Source organism: Eschrichtius robustus, chromosome 18 (genome assembly GCF_028021215.1).
Source record: "Eschrichtius robustus isolate mEscRob2 chromosome 18, mEscRob2.pri, whole genome shotgun sequence".
NCBI lineage: Eukaryota > Metazoa > Chordata > Mammalia > Artiodactyla > Eschrichtiidae > Eschrichtius > Eschrichtius robustus.
In genome coordinates, this window is record NC_090841.1 from 81594656 (window position 1) to 81617217 (window position 22562).

The window sequence follows — 22562 nt, forward strand, 5'->3', positions numbered from 1 at the left end:
CCCGGCGTGCACCGCGCCGCCCTGGGGTGGACAGAACGCACACCCCCGCCTCCTTAAAGGGGCCGTGACTCCCTCTCGGCCGCGTCGGCTCAGAGGGCGTTCGAGAGAGCACTGTGGGCCTCCTGGGCCCTCCCCGTGCCCGACCCCGTCCTCGTCCTCGTTCCCGCCCCGGGGGCGGCCCCGCCGCCTGGGAAGGGATGCGGATAAGCGGCGTCCCGGTCCTCCCCTCTGGAAAGCCGGGCCCAGGACGCGGCGCGGCCGGAACGTCCGGGTGAGCGTTCGGCGCGGGGCCCCGGGTCCGGCCTGAAGTGCGGCCCTCAGAGCTTCCCTCTCCTCCCCTCCCGTCCCCGGGGGTCTCCCCTTCCCGTGGGTGTCAGTTCTTCCCCTCCCCGGGGTCTGGTCTCCCTTCCCCCTCCCGGGTCTCCCCTCCCCTCGGGGTCTCTCCTCCCAAGGTCTCCTCTTCCTGCGGGTCCCTTCTCCCCCTCCCCGGGAGTCTGGTCTCCCCTCCCCGGGGGTCTCCCCTTCCCGAGGATGTCTTCTCCCCCTCCCTGGGGGGAGGGGTGTCTGGTCTCTCCTTCCCCTCCCTAGAGGTCTCCCCTCCTCCTTCCCAGGGGTCTCTCCCCCTTCTCCCGAGGTTCCGTCCCCTCGGCCTCACTCAGGCCCCGCCCGCTCCCTCCTCCTCCGGGCTTTGCGCCGAGAGCGGTGCTGCACCTGAGCGCCCTTTTCCAGACCCCGCACCTGGCGGCGGCCCCGGGGTTGCGGGAAGGGCGCGATGGGGGCGCGGGCGGGAGCTGGCGAGGCTTCGGACTCTGCGGGCCCCTCGGTTGGACCGTCTACACTCTCCCGGCGCCTGATCCTCGGGTCGGATCTGCGGAGGAGCCGCCGCTCCACGAGCCCCTGGGGGTCCCGGCTCTGCGCGCCGCTCCCCGGTTCCCGTCGGACCTCACCCGTGGTCCCCGTTCACGCTCTCGTCCAGGTGTCAGGCGGCCCCGCCGGGTCCCCTGAAAAGGACGCACGACGTGAGCCTCGAGTTTCCGCGTGATTCGGGGACCGCCCCTCATCCAGCTCCGGGGAGCCGCTCCGAGGAGGGGGGCCTCGTGGAGGGTCGCTGCCTGTCACGGGGACAGGTATCCCCGTGAATGACTCTAGCGCTTTCGTAAGGGTGGGAAGATGCAAGGATCCGGTCTGTAAATGTTGTTCCTAAAGTGTAACTGTCGAAGGGCCTGTTTTCCCAAAGCGCCAGGCCTCATCCCGTCTTGGGTCTGCGCTGCCCTCGGGCTGCGCTGTGGGCGCCCAGCGCCCCATGGCCGGGGGAACTGGATGGTGAATAACGTTACTGAGTTCACAGCCTTTTTATACGTTTTTCTGATCATTTTTCCGGCCAGAGCGTCGTACTGCCTTACTGGTCCCAAATTTCTTTTATAATATAAATTTTTGAAAATATAGTGTCTCAGTGATTGGATTATTAACGGAATACTGGGTTTTTGTACAGTTTAATTAACATTAAATACTTTAAAACTTTTTACTGTCCTTAAGAATTTTCTTCTTTCCTTCCTCTCCCCCTTTTTTAACTCGTTCTCCAATTTTACTGATTAGAAGTGAGCCATAAATTGTATTATAAGTGCTTATAAGTGGTTATAAGTGCTTTATCTTTTAAGAAATAGACTTTACATCATCTAACTTGTTAAAGTGTAAAATAGGCTTTTCAAGTAAAATCCTCCACAGATTACATTGAGGTAGATTGCTTCCACTGGGGGTTTCTGTGCTTCCTTGGATCTTCCCACAAGCTCCCCGCTTTGTTGCCCGTCTTGTGCCTGGCCTGGAAGTTCTGGTGGCATCAGGAAGAGACACTACAGACAACCCTCCTGCTTTCCTTTTTCCAGAGGCCCTGCACCCGCTAACCCTGATCCTGCCCCACCCAAGCGGCTCTCTCTGGAGTTCCTGCCTGGAGCTCCCATACCAGGTCAGCCCCCCTCCCCCCTTTAGGGTCTGGGTTCAGCTGGGTAGACGGCCGGCCCCTAGGGTGGGCTGTCCCGGGAGCTGGGTCCCACCTGGTCCTGATGGCCTCCGCCCACAGACAGAGGCTGCTGTCAATAAACCAGACTGACTTTCAGCAGTTGGATCTGATAAATCTGAGGTGGTGGGTCTGGAAGGTCCTGAGGAAGAGAGATGGAGGGGCCTCTGGCTACACGTGTGCAGGAGGCTGGGGGGCAGGGCTGCCAGGTTCTCGCATTTTATTTTAGCCCAGTGTGTAAAGTGGAAACACAGGGGCGCTGCCTCCCGGCCCCCCAGTCTCTGGAGGGCCTCCAGCAGTGGTCTAGGGCTCTGTGGTCCAGCAGCGGGTGTCCCAGGAGAGTGCTGCACGCCCTGCAGTCTCGACAGAACTCGGAGTGGAGGCGGGAGAGAAATCTTCACCTGGTGACTTTGCTCTGAAAACACCTGGTCGTGGACTTTTTCAGAGTGGAGGCGGGAGAGAAATCTTCACCTGGTGACTTTGCTCTGAAAACACCTGGTCGTGGACTTTTTCAGAGTGGAGGTGGGAGAGAAATCTTCACCTGGTGACTTTGCTCTGAAAACACCTGGTCGCGGACTTCTTTTTTTTTTAATTTTATTTATTTATTTTTGGCTGTGTTGAGTCTTCGCTGCTGTGTTGCTGTGCACGAGCTTTCTCTAGTTGCGGCGAGCAGCGGCTACTCTTGGTTGTGGTGCGCGGGCTTCTCATTGCGGTGGCTTCTCTTGCTGTGGAGCACGGGCTCTAGGCGCCCGGGCTTCAGTAGTTGTGGCTCATGGGCTTAGTTGCTCCACAGCATGTGGGATCTTCCTGGGCCAGGGCTCAAACCTGTGTCCCCTGCGGTGGCAGGCAGATTCTTAACCACTGTGCCACCAGGGAAGCCCCAGATCTTGGACTTTTTATGTAAAATTATTGGAAGTTTCTTTGTTTTTGAGTAGGCTTAATAATGAACCCATATGCCTTTTTATTCTGAATCATTTATTACAAATTTTTTTTCTTAATCAAATAATCTCATCGATTTTAAAGTTAGTTTTGGGATTCCTGTTCTGCCTTTAAAAAAACAAGCCAAACCTGCTAGAAATTTGGCAAAGTTGGGGAGATATATTTTAATTAATATTGGAATATGTATAAATAGGAAGTTTTAGGAGGGAGGGTTTGTGCTCAAAGTATTGATTTTTGCTATCACGCTAAATGAAAAGTAACCTTGGGTTTCACTTTAGTTGAGTCATCCTGCAAACCTTTGGTTTTAGGGCGTTTCCTACTTTAAAATAATAAAATGTCACAGGCATGTTTGCCATGCTCTGCAGTGTAAATGGTGCACATTACACACAATAGGGGTGTAGTGGGAAACAGGAAGAACTTATATAGAGTTTTTAAAACTTTATTTTGAGATGATTATAGAGTCACATGAAGTTTTAAAAAATAATACAAAGAAATCCTATAGAATATACATAGAAAATCCTCAAGATGCCACCAGAAGACTACTAGAACTTATCAATGAATTTGGTAAGGTTGCAGGATACAAAATTAATGCACAGAAATCTCTGGCATTCCTATACACTAACAATGAAAAATCAGAAAGAGAAATTAAGGAAACAATTCCATTTACCATTGCAACAAAAAGAATAAAATACCTAGGAATAAGACTGCCTACGGAGACGAAAGACTTGTACTCAGAAAATTATAAAACACTGATGAAAGAAATCAAAGATGACTTAAACAGATGGAGAAATATACAGTCATTATTGTGAAAATGATTATGCTACCCAAAGCAATCTACAGTTTCAATGCAATCCCTATCAAATTACCAATGGCATTCTTTATAGAATTACAACAAAAAATTTTACAATTTGTATGGAAACACAAAAGACCCCAAATAGCCAAATCAATCTTGAGAAAAAAATGGAGCTGGAGGAATCAGGCTCGCTGACTTCAGACTATACTACAAAGTTACAGTAATCACGACAGTGTGGTATTGGCACAAAAACAGAAATATAGATCAATGGTACAGGATAGAAAGCCTGGAGATAAACCCACGCACATATGGTCACCTAATCAGTGACAAAGGAGGCAAGAACATACAGTGGAGAAAGACAGCCTCTCCAATAAGTGGTGCTGGGAAAACTGGACAGCTACCTGTGAAAGAATGAAATTAGAACACTACCTAACACCATACAGAAAAATAAACTCAAAATGGATTAAACTTAAAATGGATTAAAGACCTAAATGTTAAGACCGGACACTATAAAACTCTTAGAGGAAAACATAGGAAAAACACTCTTTGACATAAACCACAGCAAGATCTTTTTTGACCCACCTTCTAGAGTAATGAAAATAAAAACAAGAATAAACAAATGGGACCTAATGAAACTTAAAAGCTTTTGCACAGCAAACCATAAACAAGATGGAAAGACAACCCTCGGAATGGGAGAAAATATTTGCAAAATGAAGCAACGAACAAAGGATTAATCTCCAAAATATACAGAGAGCTCATGGAGCTCAATATCAAAAAAACAAACAACCCAATTAAAAAATGGGCAGAAGACCTAAATAGACATTTCACCAAAGAAGACTTACAGATGGCCAGGAGGCACATGAAAAGATGCTCAACATCACTAATCATTAGAGAAATGCAAATCAAAACTACAATGAGGTATCACCTCACACTGGTCAGAATGGCCATCATCAAAAAATCTACAAACAATAAATGCTGGAGAGGGTGTGGAGAAAAAGGAACCCTCTTGCACTGTTGGTGGGAATGTAAATTGTTACAGCCACTATGGAGAACAGTATGGAGGTTCCTTAAAAAACTAAAAATAGAACTACCATATGACCCAGCAATCCCACTATGGGCATATACCCTGAGAAAACCATAATTCAAAAAGAGTCATGTACCACAATATTCATTGGAGCACTATTTGCAATAGCCAGGACATGGGAACAACCTAAATGTCAAATGATAGATGAATGGATAAAGAAGATGTGGCACATATATACAATGGAATATTACTCAGCCATAAAAAGGAACGAAATTGGGTCATTTTTAGAGATGTGGATGGACCTAGAGTCTGTCATACAGAGTGAAGTAAGCCAGAAAGAGAAAAACAAATATCATATATTAATGCATATATGTGGAATCTAGTAAAATGGTACAGATGAACCTATTTGCAGGGCAGGAATAGAGATGTAGATGTAGAGAACGGACATGTGGACACAGCGGGGGAAGGGGAGGGTGGGATGAATTGGGAGATTAGGTTTGACATAAATACACTACCATGTATGAAATAGATAGCTAGTGGGAACCTGCTATAACGCACAGGAAGCTCAGCTCGGTGCTCTGTGATGACCTAGAAGGGTGGGATGGCGGGGGTGGGAGGGAGGTCCAAGGTAGGGGGGATATAGGTATACATATAGCTGATTCACTTCATTGTGCAGCAGAAAGTAACACAACATTGTAAAGCAATTATACTCCAATAATTTAAAAAAAAATTAGATAAATTCAGAAAATACAGAGAAATCCTATAGACCCTCCCCCCAGTGTCCCCAGTGGGAGCTCTTGCAAAACTGTATCATAAGCAGGAGCTGGGAGAGAGACAGCCCACTGCCCAATCCGGGTGCACCAGGGCACATGCACGCACGCATGTGTGTGTGTAGATCTGTGTGATTCTGTCACATATGCACACGCGTGTGGCCACCACCACTGTCAGGGCACAGAACGCATCCACCCCACTGGGTCCCTCCTGCTGCCTTGTTAGGTCCACAGCCGTCCTCCCCCTTCCCTGGGCCCTGACCCCCACTGTCCCTTCCCCGTCTCTGCAGTTTGTCATTTTAAGAAAGTTGTGTAGGGAGTTCCTGGTGGCCTAGTGGTTAGGATTCTAGACTTTCACTGCCAGGGCCCAGGTTCAGTCCCTGGTCGGGGAACTGAGATCCCACAAGACTTGCGACCAAAAAAAAAAGAAGAAGAAAGAAAAGAAGTTGTGTAAATGGCATCACACGTGAGCGTGGCAGGCTCTCCTCGGCCTTGAGTTCGCCCGGGTTACTGCGTCAGTCGTTCAAGATGTGGAAATTTTAAGAATTCATTATAAAACCACAACAAATCCAGAGTGTCTTTTTTTATAATTAAAAATAACAATAACAAAATGACACTGTTTACTGAAAAAAAAACATGTTACAGTTTAGTAGTCTGTAGGATTTGGTAGCCGAGTTTGAAGGTAAAATGAGACGTTTATGAAAAAGGACTGGTTCATATCTTAAGGTCTGTAAATAACTTCATGTTCATGGTAAAAGCTCTTTTCAGTGGAAATATTAGTATGACTACAACTAAAATCCTCAGAGGTTTTTCGTAAAAGTGAGTAGCTGTCTTCAGTGTTTTGGGGAGAGGGATAGCTAACTTCAGGAACTTGTCTGAGGGAGGGGCCCAAAGTGGACGGAGGGGTGTTACATACCAGCTGTGCAGCAGTTTATTTTCCTGAAGTTTGAAATCTGTAAAAGAATCACTTTCTGAGATCTTTTGGAGAAAATGTGCGTGTCTAGGTCTGTGCAGTTAACAAAGCACCTGAAATTTGTGTCTCGGTTCTGAAGAATACTAACTGTGTGCACGTCTGAATAGCGCTTGAATTCTTTCTTTCCCTTGAAACAGTAGGAGCTTAGCAATTGAGTCAATAAAATAACAGATCAGCGATATTGCCGGCTGTCTGTGTGATTGATCAGTGGTTTGTTTGCTCAAGGTGGTAACGTTTACTTAAGGTTGTATTAAAACTGTGCCAGTGAACCCAGTAACTCAGACAGCCCTACTGGTTTATCCCACCTCATTAGGAAGCGCGCTGTCCTGCACCCGTGGATCCTCTGGGAGATGCTGGGACCCAGAGTATCTAAACAAGTATTGAAATCGGACAGTTTCCTGACTTTTTACCCAGAATAGTGAGCCAGTGTGCAGTCTTTAATGGGCGACTTCTGATTGTCATTCTGAACACGGGTGGCTGTCCTGCCCTCAGCGGTCGCCTCTTCAGGGTCTGCTGGGGGGCATGGAGCAGGCGGCCCCCCAGACCGCCGGCTGCTGCTCTCTGCTGCGTTCCCGTGTGTGTCTTTGTAAGCTCGGTCGGTGTCCACTTTCTGTGGCTGTCATTCCTTGGTTTGGTCAGGATTCTATCTCTAGAAATGCACACTCTTATTTTTGCTAGTCTACTTTTCCTGGGAAACCAGATTAAACTCATTAGAATTGGGATTACCAGTGAAATGAAAATATATATATTCTAGAATAACATGATTCCTTGGAAAGGGTGGGTTTAGTTTTCTTTTCTTTTCTTTTTGGCATAAGGACTTGGGCCTTGTTGCCAGGCTCAGTGGGTGTATTTCAGGGCGCATCTTACTGGGCTCTCCTGCATTTGTCACCTCTTCCGTCTTTGTTCTCTATCTTCCTGCCTCCGAGGTCATTCTTTCTTGGTGACCCTGCTGACCCGGCCTCCACCTGCGCCTTGATCAGCCCTCCTCTGGGCGACACAGCTGCAGCTCCCCCCGCTCTTGGCGCTGAAACCTCCGGCTCGCCCGGGCCGGGGTCCTGTCTGCGCCCCGCCGCCAGGATGAGCTCACAGGCACTGCTTGAAGTCTTCCTTAAGGGAGAAGAGGAGGAGCCTGAATCTGCATGATAGAAAGTGTTTGAGTGTGGTTGTAGTTTGTGATTTTTTTTTTCTCTCCTTGACATCTTGTTAGCACGTAACGGTAGACTGACATTGGAAATTTGACGGAATTCCAGGTGACTCAGGAAAGCAGACGGTACGGCCCAGCCAGCTCATAGCAGTTCGGCTGCATTTCCCAGCCCCTCGGACCTGGTTCCGGGGCCCCTCGTCTGCGATGGGGGAAGCAGGTGGTGTTTCGCGGCCTTTGATACGTGGACCCTCTTAAATGGAATTGGTTTTTGTCTTTTGCACACGGTAGATTTAGTAGATATATGAGGCTGAGTTTCACTTTAAAAAATTGCTTTTAAATTCAGATGTAATCTTTAATCCCAACTCTTCATCAGGCACCATACTTTAAATTCAGTATTTGATTGTAATCTAAGGGCAGCAGGTAGTTCAGATGTTGATCTACGAAAAATAACATTTTCCTCGGAAAAGTGATAGTTTTTAGTAATTATTTAACACTTTAATCTCAATAGCAATGAATCATCGTTCAACTATATGTGTCAATAAATCTCTTTTTCAGCTGAAAATGCGTATCTCAAATGCGAGCCCGACTTAGCAGGAATCTTTGGACTGCCTTGCCCTGTCCCTAAAATTGGATCATGAAGGTACTGGGGAAGAGCCACCTCTGGATGTGGCTCCCGTTCCTTCACCTGCTGGCCAGCGGTGCGGAGCACGAAGAGGCGGTGAGACACGCCATCGAGTGGCACCGGGGCCAAGGGGCGGCCGTCACCCAGAGGAGACAGTGGGTCCTGGACGGTTGCAGAAAGCTCTCCGGGCTTCTTCGCCAAAAGGCTGTGGTTCTTAACAAACTCAAAAGTGCAGTCAGAGCAGTGGAAAAAGACGCCAGCCTTTCGGACGAGGAGAAGCTGTTTCAGGTGCACATGTTTGAAATTTTCCAGAAAGAGCTGAATGAAAGTGAAAACTCCGTCTTCCAGGCCATCCACGGACTCCAGAGGGCCCTGCAGGGCGACTACAGGGACGTGGTCAACGTGAAGGAGAGCAGCAGGCAGCGCCTGGAGGCCCTGCGGAAGGCAGCCATCAAGGTGGGTCCAGGGCGGGGGCGGCGTGTGCCGGCGGAAGGGGGCTCGGCAGGTGGGAGCCACCCAGGGCCTCCGATCTGGCCCAGCAGGTGCACGAGAGCCGGTCCCTTTGCACAGTCACTTAGCAGAGCCACATTTGAGCACTTCTAGGAGTCTCTCATGCTTTCTCCATGGTGGAAATCCCTGGGTATTGAAAAGAGTTACTCATGTTCTCCCAGTGAACTGACGTGGAAATAAGCCCATTGTAATTGCTGTCAGGGTTTTGAGCTTCTGATAAGAATTACTTTTAGTGTGAAGGCTGACTTTCTTCAAGGCCCACATGCTGAAAACAAAAATATTAAAGGTAGTTTTAAACAAATGTATACATTTGAATTAAGGATTTTGATGAAGGATACTTTTATTTTGTTTTATTTTATTTTTTTTAAAAAAATATTTATTTATTTATTTATTTATGGCTGTGTTGGGTCTTCGTTTCTGTGCGAGGGCTTTCTCTAGTTGCGGCAGGCGGGGGCCACTCTTCATCGTGGTGCGCGGGCCTCTCACTATTGCGGCCTCTCTTGTTGCGGAGCACAGGCTCCAGACGCGCAGGCTCAGTAGTTGTGGCTCACGGGCCCAGTTGCTCCGCGGCATGTGGGATCTTCCCAGACCAGGGCTCGAACCCGTGTCCCCTGCATTGGCAGGCAGATTCTCAACCACTGCGCCACCAGGGAAGCCCTATTTTATTTTTTAATTTTTATTATTTTTTAAATAAATTTATTTATTTGTTTTTGTTTTTTGGCTGCGTTGGGTCTTTGTTGCTGCGCGCCGGCTTTCTCTAGTTCCGGCGAGTGGGGGCTACTCTTTGTTGCGGTGCGCGGGCTTCTTGTTGCAGTGGCTTCTCTTGTTGTGGAGCACGGGCTCTAGGTGCACAGGCTTTAGTAGATGCGGTGCGTGGGCTCAGTAGTTGTGGCTCGCCGGCTCTAGAGCACAGCCTCAGTAGCTGTGGCGCACGGGCTTAGCTGCTCCGCGGCATGTGGGATCTTCCCGGACCAGGGCTCAAACCCATGTCCCCTGCATTGGCAGATGGATTCTTGACCACTGTGCCACCAGGGAAGCCCCTGAAGGATACTTTTAAAATGATGAGAAGAAACTATTATTACGTCAGATGTGATAGTTATATAACATTTTAAAGCTATCATTTAAGCCATCTATTATGTGCCAGGCTCTTTAAATATACGAAGTATCATTTCTTCTTCATGGAAAGGCTATGATAATATTATACAGCTTAAAAAGTAAAGAAGATACAAATTATTAAACTTTTTTTTACCCAAGTGTGGTATTTTGGGTAGAAATATGGTGATGGGGTAAGTAGCCCCCTGGATTCGGTTGTACTGTCTGTTGTTAGAAACAGACCGCCCCCTCCGAGCGGGATCACCGCCTCACCAGACCCTTCGCACAGGTGGGACATTAAACTCCATGGCATTAAAGAGGGAGTCGCAGGGGTGTCGGTTTGTGGTAGTTTTACGGTAGAACAGAGAACAAACATGAGTTTGAGTGGCACTGACCCCACACGCCTGCTGTCTGCTGGTTCTGGCCTCATGGGTCTAAGGCGGTCTAGGCACTGGGGGCGCTGAGTAGAGGCCGCGAAACAGCCGAGCCTGTGCCTGGGACCATCCTCCGCTCAGCGCCCACTCCGCCTCAAACGTGAGTAAGTAGTAAGGGTACTGATTTGAGATCCCTCGAGCTTGAATACAGTTGTGTGCCATACACGTGTTAAACTCTGTTCCCAGCACCACCCATCAACTGTGCAAGTAAGTAATGCTGTCAGATTCTCCTGGAACATCTCCCCTTGGTAACTTGGAATTCGACTGTGTATTCCGCTTAGAAATGTCTTGCTAAATAATCAAGTGCCACAGCTGGGCTTCCACACGCAGTAGGCACAGTGGCTGGAACAGCATCAGGGTTCGGCGGGTGGTTTTTGTGTGAAGAGATGACCTTCAGCATCTCTTTACGGTTGTGTCTTACGTTCGTGTGTGTGTAAGTAGCCTTCCTGCAGGGTTTGCTCTGAGAAGTTTGAGTGCCCTGGGGCACCCGACCTCCCCTGCCGTGTTTGTGGTGCGGGCAGGTCATCCAGGTTTCCTTCGTAATAAACACCACTCTTCATTTCTTACAAATGAATAGGAAGAGACAGAATATGTGGAACTTCTGGCAGCAGAAAAACATCAAGTTGAAGCTCTTAAAAACATGCAGCATCGGAACAAAAGTTTATCGCTCCTGGATGAAATTCTTGAGGACGTGAGGAAGGCGGCAGACCGTCTGGAGAAGGAGACAGAGGAGCGCGCTTTCGATGACAATAAGTCAGTGAGTAGCACCCAGAGCAAGGTCCTCTTGGCCTGCTGAGCCACTGAAAGGAGGTGTACTTGGAATTGTTTGCAGGTGTGCTGTAGCGCAGGCTGAAAATGAAGACGAGGCTAAAGCACTTGTGTGCCGTAGCAAGTAACTTGTGTGGCCCTGAAGACGTGCCCCGGTTTCCTCTGCTTCCCCCCGCCGCCCCGTGTTTGGTCAGCCCCGCGCCCCCCCCGACTGCCCCGCCCCCAGCAGCTCGTCTGTTTCCCCGGCCTTGGCTCTGGTCTCAGGAAGCTGGCCCTGGGCGGCCACGTTTCGGTGCGGATCTGCCCGGGGAGAGGCTCGCTCCTTACAGGAAACCACCTTTGGGTCCCAAGCAGCATGTCAGACTGAGTCCTGGGACGGACTCAAGAAAGGGTTAGGTAATGACAGCAAACCAGAGCAGGGCTGGAGAGGGAAGAGGAGTGAGGCCCTTAGTGACCCTGGGGCGGGAGAGGCTCTGGGTGTGTGAGGGCCGTGCGCCGGGGAAGAGTGTCCTTACCTTTACCCTGCGCACCAGGCACTCTGCCCTCCACGGCTCCGGGCTCTCCCACACTGGCCCTCCCCCGGTCCTGTGGGACGCCAGCCGCGTCCTGTGGTTCAGTTCAGCCTGACACCGTCCCCATGGGGCTGGCGCAGACCCCATGGGTACAGGCCCGGCCCAAGACGGCCCCCACTTCAGATGCCAGCTGCCCCTCCTCAGGCTCCCTCCGGCGTTTGCTGTGCTGCCCACAGAACTCAGTCTGTTTGCTAGGTTGGCAGATGGGCACGAAGGACACAGCTCAGATGGAAGAGGTGCCGGGGCAGGGCGTGGGGGACGGTGGCCTCCCCCAAACACCGGCACACGTTTAGCAACCTGGAAGCTCTCGGAAGCTCGTGCCTGAAGGGTCTTCACGGAGGCTTCGTTATTTAGGCTCCTGCCAGACTCGGCCTTCAGCCCCTCTGCCCTCCCAGAGGCCGGGGTGGAGCTGCAAGTTCAGCCCTCATCACGTGGCCGGCTCCTCTGGTGACCAGCCCCTCCCGTGGGTACCCGGGGGCTCTCCACCACCCCTCACTCACCTGAGGGCAGGTGAGGTCGCAAGGGGCTTATTATGAAGGACAGAACACTCCTTTCACCTCTGCTGCTCTGGAGCGATTTCAGGAACCGAGGCCAAAAGACCAAATATAGGACAGGATGTTTGCATCGCTCCTTATCACTCAGGAAGTCCCGCGGGTTTGGGGGCTGTGAGCGGGAAAGGGGTCTAAGACCAAATATGTGTTTCTTGTTACAGATCACAGTGCCACGCCCTGAATCAGGTAGAGTAGGTGTTTGGAAGTAATGGAAATCCTGAACATTTCCATCCTTAAATCTCTTTTCAATTGAAAAACTTTTTCTAATTTTCTAATTTATTGGTCTTCGGTCACACTTGACAGAATGCTGAAAATGTTCCTGTCGTTCTTCTGTATGGGACTTACTCTCTAACATTTGACCTTGAACTTAAACACGTCTGATTGGCTTTAGTGACATAACACTGGTCATTGTTGCAGGTCAGAGGGGTGAACTTTGAGGCAGTTCTGCGGGTGGAAGAGGAAGAGGCCAGCTCCAAGCAGAACCTCACGAAGCGGGAGGTGGAGGAGGACCTGGGCCTGAGCATGCTCATCGACTCCCAGAATAACCAGTACATCCTGACCAAGCCCAGGGACGCCACCATCCCGCGGGCAGACCCCCACCTCATAAAGGTAGCCCGCGCCGCCGCCCGGCGCCCATGTCCGCCGCCTAAAAGCTGATGTCGCTACAATAGCTCGTTCTCAAGGGGCAGAGAGGGTTTGGCTATGGTTTCCCGTGTGGCCTGTGTAGACGTGGGGCGCGGTCGCCTTCTCCAGTGCCGGCTGGCTGGAGCCCCGGGCGGCCTGAGGTGCACACCTGCGCCCTTGGAGGGAGCCGGTCTAGTGGGAGGACGTGGAATTCTTTAGGCTCGAGGTCGACGGTGTTGTGGTTCGGGATCACTGTTTGGACTTGGCCCGTGTGAGTGACACGGTGCAGCCTGCGCAGGGTCCAGATCAGTCGCTAGGTCTCCAGCTAAACTCCCCGACGCTGGAATCTGCTCAGGAGAAGAGACCGAGGCAAAGTACTCAGTCTTCAAGGCGCTGCCAGCACAGACAGCCGAGGGGCAGATAGATAAACGCTTCCCACGGGCTTGTCCCGTGTGAGGGGCTGATCCCTGTACTTCTGGATCGAATCGAGAGGTAAAAGACAGCAAGCGTGTCGCCTTCCTTGGTTTTGACCAGGCTGGGGACTGGGAGGGACTGAGTCTGAGAACGGCGACTTCGGTGCCCTTCGTGAAGGGGCAGGGTCTCCACTGCGCAGTTGCCCCCCTTCGCCTTTGTACGTAGCGTAGCATCTGGGGCAGCGGCGTGAGGCCACGTGAATACCCCGTTCCTCGCCACCCTCGGGCCAGCAGCCTTAGCACCGTCCACGAGTCTCTCCTGGATCGGTTAACACCGTGCAGGTGAGATGGTCTTCGTGCCGTGGGAACACAGTGGGGAAGCGTTCCCGGGCTCGAGCGCCGAGAGGAGGCCTCGCACTCACAGTTCTCAGAGGACTGTGACGGGGTCCGCGCGAAACAGACACACCGCTGTGATCGCTGCACGCTGAGGAGCGGGCCTCACCTGCTCCCAGAGCCCTCCCGCTGCCCCTCACTTGCCTTTCTTCCCACGCAGTGAGGTCAGGTCCTGTCCCACCCTACCTTCTCCTTCCTCTTGCTGCCTGTGATCTTACGTGTGTGTTTCTTGTCTGTTTATCCTTCTGTTAGGACATCGTCACCATAGGGATGTTGTCCTTACCATGCGGCTGGCTCTGCACAATGATAGGACTGCCGACCATGTTTGGTTACATCATCTGCGGCGTGCTCCTGGGGCCCTCCGGACTCAACAGTATTAAGGTAAGAACAAAATTGAACTGTTTAGTGTCTGTTGAGTTGAATTAATGAAGATAGCGGTTTCTTATAAATCACATCAAAGAAGATGTCTTTTAAAGTTTCCCGAGGAATCTCTAAAGCGTAAGAAAGTCATTTTGTTCATTAATGAGTGAGCAGCTTGACCAGACAAAATGATCCTCTTCGTGTCTTTAAAATATATTAGTTTTAAAGATTCTGTTTGCAGTAATATTATGGACTGGATTATTCGGACACTGAAAGGAACTAGAAATCCTGGATTAAATGTATTTTTAAAACATGCTTGGGACTCCCTTGGTGGTGCAGTGGTTAAGAATCCACCTGCCAAGGCAGGGGACACGGGTTCGAGCCCTGGTCCGGGAAGATCCCACATGCCGTGGAGCAGCTAAGCCTGTGCGCCACAACTACTGAGCCTGCGCTCCATAGCCCGCAAGCTACAACTACTGAGCCCGCGCGCCGCATCTACTGAAGCCCGCACTCCTAGAGCCCGTGCTCTGCAACAAGAGAAGCCACCCCAATGAGAAGCCTGCGCACCGCAACGAAGAGTAGCCCCCGCTTGCCACAACTAGAGAAAGCCCGCGCACAGCGACGAAGGCCCAATGCAGCGAAAAAATAAATAAAAATTAAAAAAAACAAAAAACCAAAACCCATGCTTAACACCCTGAGAAGCTGGTAAAGTAGTAAGCAGCGACCCAGCCTGGCTGTGGGCGTCCGGAGGCCCGGGAGGACGTGGGTGCTGAGGCTGCTCTTGCTGAAGGCTGTTCGCTGAGCAGGTTGAGGGGAGTATCGTCCTGTGTTGGTGGCGCTTTTGACAGTGAGCAAAGGGTCCCACGCCCTGTGGGCTTCAAGCTGGGTCCTCGAAAAGAAAACGCAGTGTGGACAGAGGGGAAGAGGATGCCACGTAGAGGTGTCCTGGTCCCACCCCAGAGGAACCTGTGGTGCAGGGCGTGGGAAGGGGGGCCGCGGCGTGCCCCGCCCTCCCTGACGCTCCCCTTTGGGTAGAACGCGAGTCGGTGAAGTGGGGGCGGGGGGCAGGGGCTCCACCTGCAGCCTCATCCCCTCCTCGGCTTAGCCCACCCGCACCGGGTCTGGAGGGTCCTGAGGGTTCCCCCCACTGGACGACACGCGGGGGGGTCGAGGCCGTCTTCGCGCTGACTGATCCTCACAGCAGACGGTGTTGCCGGGCGAGAGGTACCTGGATGCTGCAGGCTGGAGCCCGGACCTTGGTGAGGAGGACCACCAAGGTCCACCAGGGTCCACCAAGGTCCACCAAGGACCACCAGGGTCCACCAAGGTCCACCAAAGTTTTAATTCAACTTTTTTTTTTTTAACATCTTTATTGGAGTATAATTGCTTTACAATGGTGTGTTAGTTTCTGCTGTATAACAAAGTGAATCAGCTATACGTATACATATATCCCCATATCCCCTCCCTCTTGCGTCTCCCTCCCACCCTCCCTACCCCACCCCTCTAGGTGGTCACAAAGCACCGAGCTGATCTCCCTGTGCTGTGCAGCTGCTTCCCACTAGCTATCTATTTTACATTTGGTAGTGTGTATATGTCCATGCCACTCTCTCACTTTGTCACAGATTACCCTTCCCCCTCCCCGTGTCCTCAAGTCCATTCTCTATGTCTGCGTCTTTATTCCTGTCCTGGCCCTAAGTTCTTCAGAACCGTTCTTTTTTAGATTCCATATATATGTGTTAGCATATGGTATTTGTTTTTCTCTTTCTGACTTAACTTCACTCTGTATGACAGACTCTAGGTCCATCCACCTCACTACAAATAACTCAATTTCATTTCTTTTTATGGCTGAGTAATATTCCATTGTATGTATATGCCACATCTTCTTTATCCATTCATCTGTCGATGGACACTTAGGTTGCTTCCATGTCCTGTCTATTGTAAATAGTGCTGAAATGAACATTGTGGTACATGACTCTTTTTGAATTAAGGTTTTCTCTCAGCTTTTTGAATAGGTAGTTTTCATGTGATTGAAACAGTATAAAAAGATGTAGGTGAAAAATCTTTGCCTGACCTTGTCCCATCCTTCCCTTTCCAGACGTTTGCAAACAGTGGAAAACACAAATGTATTTTCCTTTTCCTTTTTACTTAACAGCAAAGATAGCTCATAAGCAAAGAATTAAGGCTAAATAACTAGGTAATAGATCCAACTGGATACTATGAATATTGTATTTCTTAATAAATTACCTATACCGTGGAAAAATAATATAATTACAGTAGATAAAAATACCAAGATCAGGACTTCCCTGGCCGTCCAGTGGTTACGACTCCACGCTCCCAATGCAGGGGGCCCAGGTTCCATCCCTGGTCGGGGAACTAGATCTGCATGCCACATGGTGTGGCCAAAAACAAAAAACAAAAACAAAAACAAAACCCCAAACAAACGATCAAAATTACCAAGATAAAATTACCAAAATAAAAGTCCAAGATCATACTAGCCAAAAGTGGGAGTGGTTAATGGAGAGAGTCTAATTGTATATAATTGTACTTCAGTATTTATCTTTTCTTAGTAGGGAGTTAACAGGCTTTCATTTTCTAAGTCAAGAAGTATAGGTTTAAGTATGTTACTTTGAAGTCAGGTTGCAGCCTAATTTTCAAAAGGGAAAGAAGAATAGTAGCAGTAAGGAAGCATAAAAAGCAGAAGTCATAAAAGAAGTGAGAGCAAACATGTTGTTTTATAACAAATATATGTGGAATAAACTTCTCTATGAAAAGATACAGGCTTGCAGATTGTGTCAGGAAAAAAGTACAACAAACGAGATTGAATAAAAATAAAGTGACTAAAAGGTTGAGAGTGAAAGGAGGAAATGTGCTGATAGAAAGAGGGCAAATCAGTGGTGTTCACAGCCAGCAGACAGAGGAGGTGCACGCCCGCCGGCACACCGACACACGAAGGCCTGGACTCTATTTTCACGTGTTCAGGGAACATTGAAAAAATCAAAAAGTTAGTGGCCATAATGCAAACCTCAATTGTAAATAATATAAGTAGTGCCAAATATACTGGTATGAACAACACTGTCTACTGTAGTGCAGGAACATTGACGGTAAATAGCAAATGAGGGGCACTGTACGTCAGGACCTGTGGGGAGTGGCCAGATGGGGTCCAGGAGAAAATCCCACACTCAGTCTCACCCAGACCCAAGGAGAGTAAAGCACTCCTGTTAGTTAAGTGTTAAACTCAGGTTTAATGCCTCCCCGTCCCCAAAGGAAGCTAATGGAAGGAAGTAATGGAAGTAACAGTGGCAATTAATGAACTTGAAAGCAGGTGAATTCATGAGCTATTTCCTAGAAAACAAATAAAAATATTCCTCTGGCTAATCAAGAAAAAGGAAAAAAGGCACTACCATCAGGAAGTTAAGATTATCTCAGATATAGAGGAAATTCAGATCGTTGTTTGTTTTTTTTTAAATACTGGGCTTTTTGGTGGAGTCCCGCTGAGTGTGTTAGGACAAGATGCTTCTGTGAAGTACACGTGGTACCTTAAATACGTTAAGTTTTACAGTTTTAAAACCTTCTTGTTTTTCAGTCAGTTGTGCAGGTGGAGACGTTAGGAGAATTTGGCGTGTTCTTTACTCTCTTCCTCGTTGGCCTAGAATTTTCCCCAGAGAAGCTGAGAAAGGTGAGTCCACCAGTGTGCTTGTGTCATTGCCCCACTGAGATTAACGTGCCCTGCCATCACCATCCACATTCGCTGGAGACTTGCCCAGCAGATTAGGTCTGTTTAGAGTAGAATATGGTGTTGTAGTTTGATGTTATTTTTGGAACATAAACTCCAGAAGATACAATGTTTAAAAAAAAGAGTGAAAATTCAATGAATAAATGGAATTAGCTTTCAGTGGCTAATTCCAAACCAGGTCTGAGAAGTGCTGTGTTCAAACTTACTGATTTTTGAGTCCTTCCAAGAGGGTCCAACGCTGGTAGAGGCCGAAATATCGTAGGGATGGAATGTTCAGTGTGTTACTCTGGGGAAAAACTCGTTTTCCTAAATAAGTGGCAAATTTTGATTATTGCTGTGTCACTGTAAGATGAAAATATCTGAAAGGTTAATAGTATTTAGGACCATATGTATGAATAAATGTTAAAGTAGTGGAAGCAACAGTTCCTCCTGAATTTGTTGGCTTTTAGAATGGTTGCTTTGAAAGCCAGACTATTCGAGAATGGAAACAGAGATAGGCTGGAAGTGAATTCATGAAAAGCTACTTTGTGTTTGAGCAGACAGGTCACAGAAGAGGAAAAAGCTGATGAGAAAGCATTTGGGGGGTGGTGGGGAATCACAGAGAAGCTGCTGGTTACAGGAAAGGGCGGCTCCATCCAGGCCCCGTTTCGCCCACCAACTTAACTAGGACACTAGTGTCGAGTCAGCAGGGGTCTCAGTGACTTTGCGGGTGGTCAGTGGGCGCCCTTGCACCAGGTTGATGAGAGGGACAGCTCGTGCCCCTTCTGGGGAGCAGTCCGGCAGTTTGATCCAAGAGCCTTGCCAGGTTCACGTCCTTTCATCTGTGGTTCTGCTCCTGGGTTTCTAGGCAAAGGGAAGAGTCAAACCCAAGTTTTGGTTTTTGTTTTTAAAATTAGCCCCTAAAAGGTACTCAGCTCCTCACTGTAGCATTTTTATAAAAGATCCAAAGCAACCTGAGTGTCTAAAGGTTAAGCTGTGATGTAGCTGCTGGATGGAGTATTATGTAGCCATTAAAAGTGTTATAAGAATGTGCAATAACAAAGAAAAAAATGTTAAATGCTGAACTTCAGAAGAAAAAAGTGAGCATATAGTGTGACCGTGGCGACACAGAAGGAGCCGAGAAGCACAGGAAATAATGTGCCAGACAGCCGTGGATGCTGCTTTCCAAGCCCTCTCTGACCACCAGCATGCTTCCTACAGGAAGGGAAGTGAGCTCGGCCTGAGCCTGCGCTGCCATCAGGGAGCAGCTGTGCCCGGCCCTGCCCACCCCTTTCCCCAGTTCCTCCTTTTCTTCTTTCTTTTTGTTTTTTAATAAATTTATTTATTTATTTTTATTTTTAGCTGCGTTGGGTCTTTGTTGCTGTGCACGGGCTTTCTCTAGTTGCGGTGCACGGGCTTCTCATCGTGGTGGCTTCTCTTGTTGCGGAGCACTTGCTTTAGGTGCGTGGACTCAGTAGTTGCAGCACGCGGGCTCAGTAGTTGTGGCACGCAGGCTCAGTAGTTGTGGCTCGCGGGCTCTAGAGCGCAGGCTCAGTAGTTGTGGTGCACGGGCTTAGTTGCTCCGCGGCGTGTGGGATCTTCCCGGACCGGGGCTCGAACCCATGTCCCCTGCACTGGCAGGCGGATTCCTAACCACTGCGCCACCAGGGAAGTCCCTTCCCCTTTTTTTCTATTAAAGCTCCATTTGTCCATCCACTGACGACTCACTTCCTGTCAGTTTTCCTCCTCATACAGCATCCTGAGTCAGTTCAGGGTTTTCTCCTGGTACTCTGGTATCTTTTTCATCCTTCTGGCACAATCACCTCCATGTGTTAATTTCTGAATCCAAAGTATAAAGAAAATTGGCCACTTCTCTGGGTCCTAAGGGAAGTGGCCAAATTCTTCCTGTTAATTCCGTTGAGGTGTGTGTTGTGGCTGGGACAGAGGGGCCTGGCGAGGACCTGTGGGGTCTCCCGGGAGCAGGAGGGTCTTCCCAGGCAGCCCTGTGAAAGCACAGCCTGGACCCCTTGGTGTTCATGTGCGTTCAGTTGACAGACGTTCACAGCAAGCAGCCGTGTTACCTTGAGGTTAGGAGCGAGGAGGGGCAGCGTCTGGTCCTCCCGTGTCCCTGGTGCAGCCATCTCAGCTGGCAGTGTCCTCATCTGGGCTATGAGGGGTTGGGAAGATTCAGGTGTCCTCTGGGTGCAGAGTCTCATAACTATCTTCCGCGGCACTGTGGTGTTCAGGGTTAAATGAGAAAGTAACATCATCCACCATGATGTTTGCTTGCCCTCATTAGTGTGATACGTTTTTGTGATGCTTTGGGGATTTTGCGCCTGGCGATGCAGCCTGAGGCAGGGCTCGTGGCAGCAGGTGTGTGTCGTAAGTCAGGACAGGGGCGTGGACGGGGACCGGCCCCTATTGGGTGCCTTTAGGTCTGGGGCGAGCTGGGGTCTCTAATGTCCCCTAGCTCCGATGTCCCTGAGCGCCACCGAGCCTGGCTGCTCCCCGCCTGGCGGCCCTGACCCTTGACCCGCACCAGGAGCGCATCCCGCCCCTTCGTAGGCAGGCCCGTGGGCTCGGCGTGCAGAAAGTTTATATCCATTGATAACTACGCTAGTAGTAAGTCCACGTTTATTTTTCTTTTATTTCTCAGGGATAAATGACTGACAGCTTTAGCGCAGCCTGAGGTACCGGTGGCTCTCCTGCCTTGTGGGGTACCTGTGTGACCCTGTCACGGTGGGAAGTTACTTGGTGGGGTTTTGAAGTATCAGCAGTTGCTGGCAGGCCCCTCTCAGTCTTCTGTGAAATCTAGAGGCCTGATTAGAGACAGTTCAGAGACGCCCGAGTCTGCGAGATCCTTCCCGGGCCTTGTCCCTGATGATGCTCGTGCCCTCGACTGTCTGGGCCGCCCAGGTGTTCCCGTTTCCACTGGAAGAGGGGGCGGAGGGGGTCCCCAGCTCCAGCTGCGTTCTGAGGATGGCGGTGCACGACGCGGAGAGGGTGGAGGGCGTGCTTCGTCCCTAACCACGTCCAGCGCTCGGTGACCGCGTGGGACCGCCCCTGCTTTTCATGGTGTTGCGCTGGTGTGTTTGCTGCGGGGCCGGCCGGTTCCTGGGCAGGTGTGCACGCGCTCTGCGGGGCCGCGGGCACTGAGGTGTGTGCACGCCCCTGTGCTCTCTCCCAGGTGTGGAAGATCTCCCTGCAGGGGCCCTGCTACATGACTCTGCTCATGGTGGCCTTCGGCCTGGTCTGGGGCCACCTTCTACAGATCAGACCCACCCAGAGCGTCTTTATCTCCACCTGCCTGTCCTTGTCGAGCACACCCCTGGTGTCCAAGTTCCTTGTGGGCAGCATCCGCAGTGACAGGGAAGGTAGGTGCCCGCGTGTTCTGAGCGTGTGCCGAGGTTAACCGACTCGAGTCCACACGCCCTTAGTGACTTTTCCCCAAGCAGGCGACATCGACTACGGTGCGGTGCTGCTGGGGATGCTGGTGACGCAGGACGTGCAGCTGGGACTGTTCATCGCCGTCCTGCCCACGCTCATCCAGGCGGGAGCCGGCGCACACGCCAGGTAGGGCTGCTGCCGTGCTTCAGCTCGCGGTCTGTTCTTCTGGCTTCAGATTGTTTCAGATCAGGTCAGAAATACCGACCTTCCTTTCCTTCTCAAGTACAAGGTTTCTTCTGCTCTGTTTCCTTTCTGCTGGGGGGCTCTGGTCATTCTTTCATGGTTAGTCTGCTGCCAGCCACAGGTTCTCTCGGTTTCCTCATCTGAGAGCCTTATCTCCCTTCCCCCTGGAGGATGTGGCCACCGGGCATTGGTCTGCAGCGGACGTTTCTTTCTTCCAATGCCTGGCAATGCTGTGCTGCTTCTCCCTGGCCTCCGATGGCTTCAGTGAGAAACTGGCCATTCAGATCTGTGTTTCTCCACAAGTAACGCATGGCTCCTCTCTGGCTGCTTTCAAGACTTTGCCTTTAGTTTTCAGAAATTTAATTACGCTGTGTCTTGGTGTCTTAGTTCGGGCTCTACAGCAGACACCACAGATGTGGCAGCTTACACAGCAGACGTTTAGTCCCGGGGGCTGGGCCCCGGAGATCAGGGTGCTGGCGCCCTCTCAGGCAGCTGTCTTCTCCTGTGTCTCCACGGTAGGGGAGGTGGAGAGGCTGCAAAGCCCTCCGGTCTCTCTTATAAAGGCCATTAGTCCCAGCACCGGCCCCACCTCCAGATGACTCTGGGGGAACACACACCTTCGGCCCGTGACACCTTTGGGTTTGTTCTGTATGGCGTTCGTTCATCTTCTTGAAGCTGTAGCTTTATGTCTCTTGCCTAGTTTAGGAATTTGGGCCATTGTTTCCTCAGGTGTTTTTTTTTTTCAGTCCCGCTTGCCCCCTCCTCGTGGGACCCCAGTGATGCAAACGTGGCTCTTCTGTCGTCCCATGGGTCTCTGAGACGCTTCTTTTTCGGTCTGTTTTCTGCCTGTTGTTCAGACTGGGTAAATTCTGTCCGTTTGTCCTCACGTCCAGTGGTCCCCATCCTCTGTCATCTCTCTACTATTCAGCCCATCCAGCAAGATTTTTGCTCGGCTTATTATATTGTTTAGTTATATAATTTCCATTTGATTCTTCTTTTTATAACTTCTGTATCTTGCTGAGATTTTCTATTTTTTCCATTTGTTTCAAGAGAATATTTTAAGTGCTATTGAATCATTTTTATGACGGCTGCTTTAAAATCTTTGTCAGATAATTCTGATGACCGGTCTTGATGTTGGAGTCTCATTCAAGTTGTGGTTTTCCTGATTCTTGGTGTGCTGAGTGATTTCCAATCGTATCCTGGACATTTTGTATCTGATAATAT

General features: G+C 50.0%; 1 protein-coding gene across 6 annotated transcripts in view; it reads left to right on the plus strand.

Moving 5' to 3' along the window:
• The first annotated feature begins 5 nt into the window (after positions 1–5).
• Positions 6–22562, plus strand: part of TMCO3 (transmembrane and coiled-coil domains 3) — a 31460-nt gene continuing 8903 nt past the window's right edge. The window contains exons 1-10 of one of the 6 annotated variants that reach the window (XM_068527009.1): positions 6–271; positions 977–1127; positions 1884–1963; positions 8213–8735; positions 10893–11072; positions 12624–12815; positions 13889–14017; positions 17580–17672; positions 20896–21082; positions 21161–21281. In XM_068527009.1, the coding sequence (XP_068383110.1) occupies positions 8292–8735; positions 10893–11072; positions 12624–12815; positions 13889–14017; positions 17580–17672; positions 20896–21082; positions 21161–21281 (1346 nt within the window). In that variant the 5' untranslated portion in view covers positions 6–271; positions 977–1127; positions 1884–1963; positions 8213–8291. Of the gene's footprint in view, positions 272–976; positions 1128–1883; positions 1964–2456; positions 2537–8212; positions 8736–10892; positions 11073–12623; positions 12816–13888; positions 14018–17579; positions 17673–20895; positions 21083–21160; positions 21282–22562 lie in introns of those variants that run through there. The other 5 variants (XM_068527014.1, XM_068527013.1, XM_068527010.1 and 2 more) reach the window with 5 other exon arrangements.